This window comes from Henckelia pumila, chromosome 2 (assembly GCF_033568475.1).
Source record: "Henckelia pumila isolate YLH828 chromosome 2, ASM3356847v2, whole genome shotgun sequence".
NCBI classification, from domain to species: Eukaryota; Viridiplantae; Streptophyta; class Magnoliopsida; order Lamiales; family Gesneriaceae; genus Henckelia; species Henckelia pumila.
The window spans coordinates 138,544,237-138,557,267 of record NC_133121.1 but is presented as its reverse complement, the minus strand read 5'-3'; the positions used below and the strand labels follow the sequence as shown (position 1 = coordinate 138,557,267).

Genomic DNA, 13,031 nt, shown 5'->3' with positions numbered 1-13,031 from the left:
AAATTAAAATTTTAAAATGTATTTTTTTATCATCTCATAAAAAAACAAATAAACCACAGTTTTTTCTTCCTTTAACTTTTATCCCAACGCAACGCAATCTTTTCCTTTTCTATTTTTACCTTCATAAGCTTCTTCCACATCGTCATTCTTATTAGATGCAAATCCAATCTCAACTAATAATCATGTAGCTACAAATATGAAATAAACAAACTATTTTAATTAAAAGAAATATGGCTTCCAAAAATAAGATGACAGTAATCTAATCATTCTATCTTGTTAACCTTTTGCAAATTACAAAATATATAAGCCACGTAAATTCTAATGAAGTGGTATTCCTTATATTTGGTTTCTTTTCCGATTATAAATATTTGTATTTCGTTTCATGCCGCTTTTGCTTTGTATAAATATTCTGTTTTACAGAATGATTGAATTAATACGTTTTGGTTTTAGCTGATCCCTGTCGTACCACTGCATAAAATTAAATTTCTATATGCTAAAAAAAACAGGCGTCTTCCGGTCTATATCTCCACCGCCTAAGGAACAAACGCGTCTAAGGAAGAGTAGTGAACGGGAACGGTAATCACCGCTTCTACCATTTCTCGCTTTTTATTGCTTTTTCTTTTGTGAATCAAATGTGTATCATTCTTCCATCTTCCTGTTGTTTCGCGTCTGCGGCTTCTGTTTGGGATTGCAAAGCTTGGTATAGGTTTGCTTTCATCGATTTTTTCGTCCTTTTCACCCAAACGCTGTACATCGTTGTCTAATGTTATCTGCTTTCTCGTTTCTTCAGATAATTTTTTTCAGATCTGCTTTCTTATAGTTCTTTTCTCTCGCTTGTAATTTATTTTTTGCGCTGACAGTGTCGGTCTCCTTTACGCCGTATAGATCTGGTGCGGTTCACGGTGCTTTTTTTTTTTTTTTTTTTTTTTATCGATTTTCCAAATTTCTTTCAGCCTTCTGTTGTAGTTAGATTTACCGTTGGCTAACGACTATTTGGGCAGTATGATCACCATATTTTCAAGGAGAAACATGATTTATGATCTTTTATGCATCATGCTTAATTGATTCGAGCATCTAAAAACCTATTCTACAAAAATGGAGTAGTATCATAAATTTTCACCTTCCCCATGTGTTATTTCATGACTTGATTCAAATTTGTCTATACTTTTTGCTTTAAAATAATTTGTAGATAAATTTATTCAATTGAGTTTTATCTCGGCATAATAGTTTTTTTAGTTGTATCTCAGCACATGACATAATGCGTAGTTTGGGTTCTTTCTTTTGCTTCTCACTGGTTCAGCCTTGATAATGATGTGCAAATTTCTTTGTTCTTATCTGATTCAAAACTTGTGAGGGCGCAGTAGGGAATGAGGAAGGTGGGAGCAATATAAAACAAAAGGGTATATGAACATGTTCAAGATCTGCATCTCTTGGTGGTTCAGATTTCCGTTCTGAAATTCTGGGATACTAGAAATGAAAATATGCTTTCGGATAGTCTAACAATCAATCAACTATCACCTGCTACAAAAACAGAGCGATGACAAAAATAGGCTTGCTGATTATCTGCATTTGTAGCTTGTTACTTGTGAGGAACAATGTTCAAGGGAAGAGCCTTTTGAAGGCCATAAAAATGGAGTTGGGGCACATCATTTTACATTTTTGATGTACTGGACAATCAATTTAGAGTGGAGGTTTTATATTGACACAACAACTAAACCATCTATAAATATGCAGTAGTGAGTTATTCGATCCGTGTAGGTTCAACCAGCGATTATTATGAATCTCGAAAATCTGTTAAATCGACAGACACCTTTCAAATTCAGCAGCACAATAGATTTTGTTGTGGTATGATTTGTTTTTTTTTTGCAGTTGGTAACGTTGCTTGTCTTTTTGGTTTGTGATGGGTCTGGAATTCGTTGTTGCTCTTTGATCATTTGTTGTTTTTGGTCCAGAGGTTTTACGATTTTTTAATACAGGTTGCAAGGTCACAGATATCTTTCTGTTAACACTGTTTTGGCATAAGTTTTATATTTGTTGTTTAATTTTTATTTGCCATGCTTCTTTGTTAGACTTTGTGAGAGCACCTACATTTTAATTATGGTATTCGAAAGAATTTTATATATTAAAGTTTAGGAAGAAAATGTGGGTGATTTAAGTTTTAATTATTATTATGTATTTTGGGAGATATAGAATTATTAAGAGACACTTTCGAAACCAAGCTATAGTCGGATAACTGGAAAAAATTAAAAAAAAAAAACAAAACATAACCACAAAAAAAAGAGAGCCCGAGATTGAAGTTTCCCAATCCTAAGACCCCACTTTCTTACTGCTGATTCGACGAAAGCCTAAAATATTATAATGCTTTACCAGATTGAATTCTGAAAATATTACATGTACACTGTATCCCTTGAAATTTTGACTTCGTGAATTAGTTCCATCTTTTGGAAAGTTAAAGTTTCTATGAAAAGTTCAATTTTGATAAATTCTCAGCTATTTTATTGCACTGCATTATTTAGTTTTTCAGGTAACAATTTTTCTGTCCACTGTCTTTTTTCCCCTACAGACTTTGTGTGTGTTGATCACCCATACAACAGAGAGGACAACATAAATTTGTTTACCATTCTTGATTTGTAGTTAATGAGGCTTTCATTTACACCTTGCGGCACAATAAATGAATTTCTATCATTTATAGATTGAGAGTTTTCTCAACATATCTTTGCTTTATTAATTTCTCTTTGTTTCCCTCCCTATTATAGTAGGTATGAACCCCTTTGTTCTCTTTACAGAATCATTATAGTTTTGCCCTCTTTTCCCCAAAGAAGAAGGTCATCGGCGCCCGCTGAAACATAATCGATGTTTAAGTACGGAACTTCAGAGCTTGCTCCCTCTGCAAACCCGCCATCTCTGCCGCTGGTGCCAGAGTCTTTAGAAGATTGGAAGGGCGAGTTGTTTTTGAAAGCAATGGATCTAGATGGTTGCAGGTCCTTATGTCGCATACTCCAGCATAGGAAACCGGAGGACATTCAATTGGCCTTTTCAGAGTTGAAAGATCATATTTGTTCGTTGATGTTTGATCGGTTTGGTGGCTCTGTGATTCTCTGTCTTTCCGAAGTCTGCGATGAACAACAGATGAACCAGTTGGTTTCTTCGCTCACTGCTGATGCCCGATTACTCATGCTTGTCTGCCTCAACCCTAATGGGTATGTATGATGTGATATCCGCCTTGGTACCTCGGCTCGTAGAGGCCCGGTTTGTTTTTTAGCCCCATTTTATGATTTTCGTCTTTTTTTTCTTTGTAGATCGGATATCATGCAGAAATTGATAGGGATTCTAGGACAAAAACAAAACTATGCTATTATCGGATTCTTTAGTTATCTTGCCATTCCTCTGGCAAACCACCCCAGTGGTTCCCAAGTCATTGCCCAGTGCTACAAAATGTTCCCTGTCAAAGAAACTGAAGTAACTTTTATCCTTCCTTCGTATTTTTAGGACTTATAGATATCTGCAAAAGTTAATTATTTTCTTTTTTCCAGCCAATAGTCAAAACCATTGCTGATTATTGTTTAGAGTTGGCCGTGGACCAGAACGGGTCCGAAATCTTAAAAATACTTATATCAAGCGACGAACGGGCTATTATTGCAAGGTTACTATCAGACATATATAATTTGTCTTTAGATGAATTTGGGTATGTCTACATTCCTTTTCATATCTAGCTTCATGCATAATTCACCTGTCCTTGTAAATTTGTTGTTTATACATATCTATATAGATTATAGAACTGTTCAAGAAAATGCGACTTGTTTTCATGAAACACGAAATGACTATTACTGAAAAAACGTAACAACCCGGTTTCAGGAGTTCTGTCGTTCAGCATCTCATAGGACTAGAGAAACGCTATCTGATGCGTCATATAGTAGATGAAATGCAGGGGCTTTTCACTTACCTGTCCTACCACAAATATGGAACCAATGTTATCAAGAAATTGATAGGTGCATCCAGAGCAAAATATGCACCTCAAATCATTTCTGAAATTATCGAGGATCCTCACTTGTTGGCTGTCCTAGCAGATCCTAATGGCTTCTCTCTTCTCGAATCCGCTAAAAAGTATGCTAAGGTACCGATAACGATGCTCATCTTTATTTCTTTAATTAAACAAATGTAAGGTTAATACATCATATAATCTTGCAGGGAACTGATCTCAAGACTTTGGACGATCTGATTCGCCAGCACTCTCAACTGCTGAAGAAAGAATTAAAGAGGAATAGGGACATGCGTCAGGCTCTTGCTTTGGTGTAATCAAGAGTGTGGAAAAGAAAGACCCATCTGGAGCCAAGGTGACAGGCGGCAGCTAAGAAGGGTGCCAAGTGACTTGTGAATGCAATCTTTACTCTTCCTATCTTTCACAAACATTACTATTTCGGCGTAAGAAATTTGTTGCGTCTTTTCGGTGATGTTGGTGCGTACGTAGTTGGTATGGCCGTATGGTCTCTTGTTCTTTATGCCCTCTGTTTCTCTTTCACCATGCGATTGTGGCACTCAGAATTGGGTGCTGGATCGCCCGTGGCGACTCTTGTTATCCGTTTTTTGACCATGTGTGTTGAGTCTGTGTTCTACCCGTTCTATGAAGGATCAAATTTGCAAGGAAAAAAAATTTCTGAAGTATTATCCCAATTGCAACATGCTTAGAGTGTGATCTACAATTGCAACACTTGTTCTGAACAAGTCATAAGAATGTTTTTTATATTACTAGTAAAAAGCACATGTAACGTAAGATCACTTATTTTATAACTAATTAGTTATATGATTGAGTTAAAATGATACTAATATTAAAATATATAGTGACATGTATTATATATATATATATACTAAAAAAAAATGTACGTGCAATTTTATTTGATTGAGCTGAAGTTATCAAATTTCAAATGTTTATGTTTATTAAAATCACGTGTTGTATTGGCAAATTTAAATTTTAGTCACTATAATTCAATATTCAATTAGCAGGTGAATCATGATTATTACATCTTTAACATTTTTTGTGATATTTTTCGATTCATGATCAAACGTTTTATTTTTGTAATGATATTATATGTTTATATCTTATATTTAATTTATTTTTTAACTGACAACTTTAAAGCAATAATATATGTTAAATATTTATTGAAAAATTGTAATATATATATATATATATTATATATATATTTGTTACAAACTGCTTACGCAGTAATTCAATAAACTCTACTGCCCATTTTGAACCCGCATTAAAGTGCTACTTGTCACGATTTGGGTAGTGGAAGTTGCGATTGTTTCCAAAAAATGCTTACGCAGTTTTTCTCTAGTGACATTTTTAAATAGTAGTTGAGATTGTTTCCAAACAATGCTTAGGAGTTTTTCTTTAATAAAATTTATAGATTAGGAGTTTTTCTTTAATAAAATTTATAGATTATAATTTTGTGAAGGAAAAATTCGGACATTTTTTTTGGAAATAATGATTCAAAACACTAAGAGCATGTCAGTGAATAAACAAAATACCTATATATAAACATGTTTGTATGAAAGAATGCAGTAAGAGTAAAATGAACATTAGTATCGCATTTTTTTTATATTCATGTATGATTTGACATTAAAATGAAAATGTTTCTCGTTCGAAATAGACTATTCCCATCTATTTTGGACATTGCCACTTTCAATTACTACCTTCCATTACTTTGTTTAATTTTTGCCCCAATTTACTTCATTTCAACTCATATTAACATATAGTAATAATAATTTATTATAATATACATTTTTAAATAATTATATAATTAATTTATTATTATATAATGAAAATTATTACTATTTTGATTGATTGATTTATAATAATAATAATAATAATAATTATTTTTTATTATTATTTTTGACGTTAATAATTAATATTATTATAAAAATATTATTACAATAATTTATTAGTATAATTAAATGATACTAGTAATTATGAAAATATAAGTTTAGATTAATTAAACTGAATAATAATTTATAATAATTAATGCATAATCAACGATTATTGTTTTAATAATAATAATAAAAAAAAAAAATCGTTTGAATAGATATTATTTTATTATTTGGCACTAAAAATATGATTTGATAATTAAAAATAATGTTATTCCATTATTCTTTCGTTTCTTTTGGTATTAATTATTGAAATAAGATATAATTATCATTCAATTCTTATCCTATTCTATTTCAAATTTGATTTTATTCATTTTTATTCTTTTTCATTGTATCATCATACTCTGTATATGTACACTCTATATATATATATATATATATATATATATATACACACTAGAACTAATAAATATATGTTGCACGTGAGAAATATAAGTTGAAACAATTAAAATTCAAAACAAATTATTTAAACCAACAAAATTATAATGACAATACTCAATAGAATGATATATTTTGTTGATTCATGTAACTTACTCACATGTAATTAACTTTGGTTATAACCACATTTGTTTATTTTATTTTCTAAAATTCCATTTTTTTTATTTGTCTTTCCTCTTAATAAATGCACCTTGTTAGATCAGATGTGTAGAAGAGGATGATGAATATACACATTTTAAAATTTTTGTTTTGATGAAAAACAAACAATTGAGTAGATGTTTTTTCAATCAACCAACTTTATCAACTTTTGTAGTTATTTGAACCACTTTAGAGTGTGGAAACAGTTCAAATAACTCCATTGAAATGAGCACACGCAAATCACAAATATACCAACAAGATAATGTAAGAACTCCATTTAGGACATATAATTTGGAATTCTTAGATTTCAAGGAGATAAAATTCACAGTGCTTATCAAACATGCACAATTTCAGCTTGGTTTGAATAAGCAAATTTAAACTATCAAACCCTTGAACTCAAATCTTCTTTCTCGAGTAGTGAATGGATTTGAGAAACCCTCTAGAGATGATCCTTAGGATCTGATAACTTTCGTATTCAGGAAGGGTTGATGTAAGAAATATAAATATGACAATTTCAAGTGCTCAAATAGATTCTATAGATGCGAGAGATTTCAAGTTGCAAAAATCGAGCTTTTGTATCTTCTCTTTCTTCAAGCAATCTCTATATATAGTATCTATTGCAACTTTCAATTCAATGTTCGATTGTAGAAGCATTACTCATAAATTCAAGAGTAGAAATGTCGTCGTCCCCAAGAGTGTGTCCAATTTGGTGGAATAAGTGAACTCTTGACCATAGGTCAAGAGTTTGATTCTTCCTACCAACACGTTCTTGGACTAGCCTATCACACAAGATTTTTTTGTTGTGGTTTATCTGTCTAACTACGTTTTTATGCTATTGCGTCAGTCTGAAAGTTGACCCAATATGCACCGAAAGGTAACGACAGTGGGTTCCCACATCATAAAAAAAGAGAAGAGATGTCTTCGTCTTCCTTGATGTCATCGTGCTTCCTTAATAGAGAGTTCATAATAATAAATGTGCTATTTGGATATGATCATCCAAATGAGGAAACAACGGTTGTAGACAGCCTCTGCGCGTACTTTAGGCAATGCAAATTTGGGGTAATATATTGACTTCTTGATCCTTGGTAGTTGTGTATTGCTTATCAACTGATTTGTTTATGATAAAGTTTGCTCGCCAGCTTAGAAAAATTCTCTTGATATGAAGACCGGTCTGTTGGTACACGATCGTTCTCCGGATCGAAAAAGAAAGTGATACCCGGTGCAGCGAAAGTTTTAAAATTTTATATGGAACGATTCCATATAAGTATCAAATTCCTACGATTAAAATTGATAACATAAAATTTAAACAATATAAATTTAGCTTAAAATATCGAAGCGAGATTATGAACACCAACAGATTAAACTGCTCTTGTTGTATATCCCAGGAACTGATGAACGAACGTTTCTTCAATCAGGTCCACGAACAGAAGTTTAATCCCTCTGATAGACTGCACTAGAAAGTCTATCAGAAGTTTCTACGAAGAGAAATAACAGATTTGATCTGCTAATTCAGACTGCAAATTCGAAATTTGAAGACTGAAAAATCTCCAAGACAGAGGGAAGGGGGCGGCCGAAACTAGAGAGAAATTCTCTAGGGTTTTCTAAATTTTGACCTATGTTATGTAATTTCTGCACTGCAATAACTTATTTATAATGTGGGTTGCTAACAGCTTAGGGCCCATTAGTCATAAGTTCAAGCCTGACAAGCAAAGCCCGCATGTTCAGAAATTAATATAAAATTTATCGTGACTCAGATTGATAAACCAATTTCACCAATGTGCACAGAAACCATTTCTGCATCTTTTAAAGTCAAGATAAATTTTCTGAATCCAAATTCAGTGATTTCCAAAAATGTCCATCACTATGTCATTTTAGGAAATCTTACTCCCTTTACTCTTAAATAAGAAGTCCCACTTCTTTATTCACTAAATTTAAATCTTTAAATTTAATTATCTCAACGGGATTAAAAATCCAATACTTGTTTGACCCTCAATGGTTCAGGAATACAGCTAGCCATGGGCTCACAACTCCTTGTGACTCGGAACAATAATTTTCGACTTGCCCATCGAATCATGGTAAGAGTGCCTAGCAACATCGCCCCATGATTCCCTAGGTATCACTGATAGTGCTTGCAAGAACCAATAGATTTTGGTTAGCGTACAGTACGGTTCCTTCATCCATATATCCCGATCGAATCAACAACCATTGGTAAATCGAGAGTCGTTCGAGATTCGAGAACTATGCAATGCATCTTGAAGATCAAATCGTGACATCACATGTGCTACTAGGAAACCAAGTAACCTAAAACACATCATGTACTCTGGCCAGAGATTCGTCACACTAATATCTCCTCAGATTGCATAGGATATCCACACTCGCAAGTGTGCGGTGAATCCTTGACAACAAAGCATCGACTCCTATATGTGTCGTAACTGTACCCAATCCCGACACCTGATGACCCTAATAGAGTCAGTAAATGAGTCAAAGCACAGTACTAGAATATAGAGTCTCAATGATGTTTCAAGTAATAAGGACTAATGGTGTACAACCAAAATCGCGGACTTTATCCACTCGATAAGTGATAACCACTTGGAAATTTCGGATAGGCTAGTTCGATCATTCATCATATGAATATCCATTTGCATGCTTTGAACATCTCTATGTTTCATACCAATGAAACGTGGTACTCGGCATCGCAAATGCTAGTTTCAATCTCGAGCGATCCTTATCCTTATTACAGCAATACAAACAACCAAATAACAAGTTCAGTGCGTCAAGTGACCCAAAAATAATGATGATGATGATGATCATAATAATAATAATGATGATGATAATAAAATGGTCAAGATTAGGTGAAATAAATTCCACTTTATGAAAGTTCACTTTCTTCAGGTTTTATATAAAAACAGATGCATTATGAGAATAGCTGAATGAAAATCAAACCTTAAGGTCTTTATGCAAAACAAGATTTGAAAGTTTGAAGTGGGCGGTAGGACCATCAGGCACCCCAATGATCAGAACAGCGTCTGCAGCAACTCACAAGAATTAACACAGTCAATTTCTATTATGAAACATAAAAGGTAACCTGACGTATCCCTTAAAGGCTTTAAAGTCCGTCTCCCTTTCAATTTTACAACAACCAAACAGTCAAGAAATTTGCTCAGAAACAAGCTAGATAAGTATCTGATTAAGATAATTACTGATCAGCTAAATATATTAAACCAATAGCATGTTATACAGGTTTTTGAAGTCCAGCAAAGAACTTCCCAAATCTGCATTTGTCCCACAAATAACTTAAAACCCACAACATAAAACCACATGTATCAATAACGAATTGTTAATGCCACAAAAACCATCAAGCTAGGCTTAGAGTAAGGATTACCTGGTTCTCGGCGGCTTGTGTGGATGACCACGACTGAAGTGAAATCCCTATTTTTTGCATACTCAACAATCTGCAGGAGTGATGACAATTTATGGAACAAAATACAATCGTGTCCCATGGACAACAATAGTACCATTTAAATCTCACTTAACGAAGGCATATCGTTTTAAAACATGGTGGGGGGAAGTGAGGAAGCGGGGAAGGGGGGAGAGGGAGAGAAGTTAAAGACTGAACCTTTTTTAAGTCATATGTTCCTCGCTTGTAGTAATGAGAATTGGGGATTATAGAAAGAAGATCCGAAGCAAGACCAGGTCCCCTCTGCAGTATAAATAATCAGCCAGAAATTGAACAGAGCATTAGACGCTCACTGATGCAGTATGAATGGAACCTAAGTAAAACTCGCTGCAGTCACACAAATCGGGTAGGCCAGACCCACCATCCTCAAAATAAATATAATCACCCCATTGCCTCCTGCCCTGCAATTATATACCTAGGCCCTCCCCCGACACCAGGAGATTGGTTAAGTTATCTCCCAAGAAAAACATGTTTGATACTTTAATTTTTAATAAAAAGTAGGTTGTGCGTCCAAAAACATCAAGCCAGCCCCAAAATAATGGCACTAACCTAATAACAAAACACTTACAGTTGAATTGAAGCGGCATGTGGTTATCAAGACCTTCGGAATCAGTTCTTGCTTCAAAATATTACTAAATTCATCGGCATCATTGCCAGCAAAGAGCTCATCATCATCCGGCTTGCATATTGTCTCATCCAGTTCACGTGTATTCTCTATTGTGCGAGGGGTTTTCTTAGGAGGAGGATCCTCACCAAGCTCCAGAGCCCTCTTCTCAGCTGCTTCACGAGCCTTGACCTTCTTCCGCTTGTCAGCCTTCTTTTGGAGCTTCAATTTCGCATGAATGGCTGACCTCTTCTCCTTGTTCTTAATCATCGATGGACGCAAGGCCTCCTTTTGCTGCTTCATCTTCTTCGCTTTTTTTTCTTCTGTTCCTTCGTCCCCACTTCCACAACCATCCTCGCCACCATTTTTCCGCTTTCCCCCCATAGCATCAACTTTCAAAATCCTGCAGAGCCACCAGAAACTTACGTCTACTTCGAAAAAATCTAAAATTCCACATAGTTTAAACTAAAAGCAATATTTCATTTGATATGTAGAAAGTTGAAGGACCGAAATTGTCATCCAGAGATGCTCAGGGATTACAACGAAGAATAGGGACCACCAAAAGCAAGTTTTTTTCCCCTAATTTTCATAAAAATTGCAATTTTCAGTCCCAACCCTACCAACATTGGATTAAAGTGAAACACGAACAATCCAATCAAATTCTTCCGTCCAAGGGAAACCTTACGTAAAATCATGAATCACGAAAAAGAGCAAGATGAGAAAATAGAAAAGAAACAGCACCTGAACGGGCGGAACTGCAGCTCAAAAATGGCGGCGGTGGCTACAGCGCTCGGTTTGTGTGGATCGGCCTGTGATAATTTGCAGAGTGGGATTTCGTGAATAGTAATAAAAAGCGCTATAGCAATTTAATTTTCTAAAACCACAATAGGGTTTTCTCTATTGCTTTGCCTTCAGAAAATAAATATGAAGAATTGAAGATAACAAAAGTCGCTAGATAAAACAACAGCGACTTCACGAATAACGATATCAAAATTAAACACTTTTTTAAACAATAAAAATTGCAACACTCTCTCCCAGCCTCCACTAAAAAACACGATTACATTTATTACAATGGGCTAGGTCAGTCGAGTTCGTTTGTCTGAACATATAAAATAGGAGGGTTGGCTCACAATTTTTCAACCTATGAAATGAAATGGTGGGCTCTGGGCCGGCCTGCCCTCTCCCGTTTAATGGTGGGTTGCGACGGGTTGTGGGTCGACCCGCCCCAACCCACCAATTTACACATAAGTTCGACGGATTTGCCCGCCAATTTTTAAAAGGATTGAGTTAGTGTTTTTTCAATTCGCCTAACAGATAAGTTAGTCCGCCCCACTAGCCCGTTTTAACACCTCTAATTACATTTCTAGTAATACACGTGGACCTAGTGTAATGTGTTCATTATATTCTTTTTTTATAAACAAAAAAACTCTTGTGAGACGATCGCACATATCAATTTTATGAGACAAAATTCTTATTTAGGTCATTTAAAAAAAACATTGTTCTTATTGTAAATATAAACAAAATTCCACGCAATCATGTCACAAAAACTACTCTTTTTATGATAGTTTACACTTTCCGATCTTCTTATATTATGAATTATTGTTAAAATCATCAAGGAAATCACCTTGTTCTTGAAATTAAATTTATTTTTTAAAAACCCATTATTGTTATCAGTATTATTATTACGACTACTACGTATAATTTTGATAAAAATAAATAAATAAATGTTATGATGTGAGATCATATTCTATATGAGAAAAAAAATTGATATCTAAACCCTCCAAGGTTGTATTAAAAAAGTGAAATTACGCTTATGTCATGAACATACGTGTTTGTTTAATGGTAATTTACACCTCTCAATCTTTTCCTATTTTAAGATCTTGTTATTCTATTGAACATATTATCATTTTTATATTTTTATCAAAAACTTGTTATATATACTATAGTTTTTAAAAATAATTATCAGTTATTATTATTTATCGATCATAAAAACTACATCTGTAACACCCGGTATTTTTAATTACTTAAATCCGCCTGCATAATTAGGATAATTAATTATTTAAATTTATGATTTATGGGTTAAATAATTATGTGAATTATTTATGCATGATTTAATTTATTTTTAAGCATTTAACCCATAATTAGTGATTTTTATGATTTTTAGTATTTTAATTATTTGATCGCGTAGACGGGACCGTGGACGGACGAGATGACAACTTTCCATCCAAATTATTTTATGAGCCTTTTTAGAGCCTTAAAATATTATTTTGAGTTTTATTATCTCAAAATTTTAAGTATTTAACTTTATATAATTTTAGGAGTCCTTTGTATTCAAAGTTAAGCCATTTTAATGACTTTTTCTTATCTTTAAAATTCCCCTAATTTTTAATTTCGGGATTTTATAAATTTTAATCTAATTTTCTGATTTGAACTTGTAATTAGAATGTTTAAATTTATATGATATTTTTC

The 13,031-nt window shown here is 33.6% G+C and overlaps 2 protein-coding genes across 6 annotated transcripts; one reads left to right on the top strand and one right to left on the bottom strand.

Moving 5' to 3' along the window:
* Window positions 1–385: 385 nt before the first annotated feature.
* Window positions 386–4,671, top strand: LOC140881393 (pumilio homolog 12-like). 4 transcript variants are annotated; one of them, XM_073286674.1, is made up of 6 exons: window positions 386–576; window positions 2,787–3,200; window positions 3,300–3,459; window positions 3,534–3,643; window positions 3,856–4,114; window positions 4,189–4,671. In XM_073286674.1, exons 2-6 carry the CDS (start codon window positions 2,854–2,856, stop codon window positions 4,294–4,296), a joined length of 984 nt encoding a protein of 327 aa, XP_073142775.1. In that variant the 5' UTR covers window positions 386–576; window positions 2,787–2,853; the 3' UTR covers window positions 4,297–4,671. The 4 variants fall into 4 exon arrangements, with proteins under 4 accessions (XP_073142775.1, XP_073142772.1, XP_073142774.1 ...); XM_073286671.1 differs by having other exon boundaries at window positions 391–576; window positions 3,534–3,685; XM_073286673.1 differs by having other exon boundaries at window positions 391–576; window positions 2,757–3,200; window positions 3,534–3,685.
* On the bottom strand, window positions 4,492–11,439 carry LOC140881394 (uncharacterized). Of its 2 annotated transcripts, none has more exons than XM_073286676.1 (6): window positions 11,304–11,439; window positions 10,527–10,965; window positions 10,118–10,201; window positions 9,884–9,953; window positions 9,445–9,527; window positions 4,492–4,619 (listed from the first exon to the last, which is right to left on the bottom strand). In XM_073286676.1, the coding sequence occupies exons 2-6, from the start codon at window positions 10,944–10,946 to the stop codon at window positions 4,611–4,613; spliced, it is 666 nt and encodes a 221-aa protein (XP_073142777.1). In that variant the 5' UTR covers window positions 10,947–10,965; window positions 11,304–11,439; the 3' UTR covers window positions 4,492–4,610. The 2 variants fall into 2 exon arrangements, with proteins under 2 accessions (XP_073142777.1, XP_073142776.1); XM_073286675.1 differs by lacking the exon at window positions 4,492–4,619 and adding an exon at window positions 6,563–9,231.
* Window positions 11,440–13,031: the final 1,592 nt, after the last annotated feature.